Genomic DNA, 2,958 nt, shown 5'->3' on the forward strand with positions numbered 1-2,958 from the left:
GAATCACATTAAGTAAAGGTTGAGAATGAGATGGAAATGAAAAATAAATATTATAAAATATTATATATTTTTAAAAAATATTAGAATAATAAAAATAAAAAGAATTTAAAGTAATAGAAATAAAAAATAAATTAAAACAAAAAAATAAAAATTGAAATAAAAGAAAGAAATTCAAAAGTAATCATCTTGTAATCACACCATGTAATTACTAGCAATTCACAGTCTGCCCTTGTGAATTGGAGAGTATAATGCCAGTTACACCCAATTACATGCCGACCAAATAATTACCTAGCCAATCAAACAGGTCAAACCGTGTAATTACACCCAATTACACCAAATCCAATTACCAGGGTGACTTTCCAAACAAACCCCTAGATCAATTCTCACATTCAGGAACTGATGAAATTGATGGAATTTCATTTCGAAACTCGAAACTCCAAATAACTCTGAAACTCAAAATTTAACAACTTAAGCACTTAAAACTCATTTCTTTAGCAAAACCTCAACTTTTCACAAGACATCCAAAAAGTCAACTTTCAGACCCAACCAAAAGTGACTCGGGGAAACTAATGGGAGGGGTAAAATGGTAATTTTGTCGAAAATATCGAAAATAACCATTAGGGTCATTTCATCATCCACTACTAAAAACCATGTTCATCCTCGAACATAAATCAAGGAACATACCTGGAGCCTCAAAAGGATGAGGGTAACGGGCCCGCATATTTGACTTTATCTCCTAAGTAGCCTTCCCCACGGCTGATGTTGCCACTAAACCTTCAATGAAGCTATCTCCTTACTTTTCAACTTCCTAACTTGTCTGTCCAGAATAGCCTCCAGTTCCTCCTCATAGGTCAAATCTAGGCTTATCTCCACTGAATTAAGGGAAATCAAATGAGACTCATCTGGGATATAGCACCACAGTATAGAAACTTGAAATAATGGATGTACAACAGATAGACGAGGTGGCAAGGCAAGTCTGTAGGCCACCTCTCCCAGTCGATCTAGGATCTCAAAAGGACCAATATACTTAGGGCTGAGGTTTCCCTTCTTTCCGAACCTCATGACTCCCTTTAAGGGTGAGATCCTCAACCATACCCGGTCACCAACCATGAACACCAAAGGTTGAACCTGCTTGTCAACATAGCTCTTCTGGAGACTCTGAGCTGTCAACAACCTACCCTGAATCAATTGAACCCTCTCCATGGAATATCTGAGCAAATAAGTGACTAGGTTATCCATCGCCACAAAATCAAACCATCTAATGGCAGACCTACATCTCCGGCCAAATCTGATTCCGACAACTCTCCTATATCAATTCCCATATTTTGAAACTGATGGAATTCAATTCTGAGACTCGAAACTCTAAATCACTCCAAAACTCAAAATTTGACAACTTAAGCCTTTAGAACTCATTTCTTTAGTAAAACTTCAACTTTTCACAAGACTTCCAAAAACCAACTTTCAGACCCAACAAAAAATAACACGGGAAAACTAATGGGAGAGGTAAAATGGTAATTTTTAAAAATATCGAAAATGACCTTTATGGTCATTACAGCCACTACCTCTCCAAAAACAAATTTGTAGAAATAAAAATGGTTTAAGGACTTTTCCGACTTAAAACCCACGATTGTCTCTCTATAACGGCCCTCATCCAGCTATTGCGGCTTTGCCATAGAAAACTTTAGCCTACTATGTGTCTTTCACGAAGACAAAATCTCAAATTTGATGTGCCAAGCCCCCATTTCGCAACACAACCTCAAAACTTGACGTTCAAAGATAACCTTTTCACGTCAAATTCAATTATGGGACTTCTACTCGCCCGAATTTAATTTCATAAAGCCTTAAAGGCTCCGTAACATCTTAGATGCTAACTTAAATAATCAAATCTCAAAAATCAACCCCAATCCATTACCAGATTTCCCTAGACCTCACTTAACTCATATTCCATCCAAGTCTGGCCTAGTCTCAAAATTTGTAAGTTACTACTCAAAAGTTTTCTGGCGCAAATTTCTTCCACGGTGGCTTATCCATGATGAAAGGAATGGGTCACTATAGAACATCATAGTACATCATGGAACCTTTACTTTCTATCAACAAAGTCAAAACCAGGGTTGAAGTCAATAGTATCTTAAGATTTTGGAAGTTCTCCTCACACTTCTCAGACCATTGAAAATTCATATTCTTCTAAGTTAATTTTGCCAATGAAGATGCAATAGAACGAAGCCATACACAAACCATTTCCAATTACTATCTAAGTCCACAAAACATTGAATCTATTTAGGTAAGGTAGGCCTAGCCCAATCGCTAACCACCTCAATCTTCTTCAAATCTACCATGTTGTCATCCATAGCCACCACATGCCCAAATGTCACAAAAATAATATAAAACTCACACTTAGAAATATTTTACATAAATTAGCTCCTTCTTCAAATTTTAAAGCATAATACTCAAATGCTACTCATACTTCTCTCTACTATAAAGTAGATTAAAAATACTATTAATGAAAACTATAATAAAGAAATCCAAATAGGGCCTGAACACACCATTCACCAAGTCCATAAATGTTTGAGCATTAGTTAATCCAAAAAACATAACCAACAACTCATAGTGGCCATAACAGGTTTTGAAAGCTATCTTAGAGATATCCTCCACTTTAACCCTCAATTGATAGTAACTAACCCTCAAATCAATCTTAGAAATTACTGAAATAATTAAATGATTCATTAATACGCAGAATATGATACTTGTTCTTAATAATCACTTTTTTCAATTGTATGCAATTGATGTACATCCTGGTAGTGCCATTCTTCTTTTTCATAAATAGGAATGGAGAAATCTAAAAGAAATATTTGGTCTAATGTGATGATGCAATCTAGGAACCTAAATATGAAATGAGAATTATAAACTTGTGGGACCCTAAACAAGCCTCTTAGCATAACATAGCATGACATAAGATAA

At 35.5% G+C, this 2,958-nt stretch overlaps 1 protein-coding gene across 1 annotated transcript; it reads right to left on the reverse strand.

The window, feature by feature from the left end:
- Positions 1–768: 768 nt before the first annotated feature.
- LOC129869799 (uncharacterized) lies at positions 769–1,239 on the reverse strand. The gene has a single exon (XM_055944410.1). It carries the CDS (start codon positions 1,237–1,239, stop codon positions 769–771), a length of 471 nt encoding a protein of 156 aa, XP_055800385.1.
- Between the last annotated feature and the right edge of the window lie 1,719 nt (positions 1,240–2,958).

The sequence above is a fragment of the Solanum dulcamara genome, chromosome 10, assembly GCF_947179165.1.
Source record: "Solanum dulcamara chromosome 10, daSolDulc1.2, whole genome shotgun sequence".
Taxonomy (NCBI): domain Eukaryota; kingdom Viridiplantae; phylum Streptophyta; class Magnoliopsida; order Solanales; family Solanaceae; genus Solanum; species Solanum dulcamara.

Excerpts from the sequence above, each read along its gene's own strand:
- LOC129869799 (XM_055944410.1), bottom strand. The coding sequence starts at position 1,239 with ATGGATAACCTAGTCACTTATTTGCTCAGATATTCCATGGAGAGGGTT.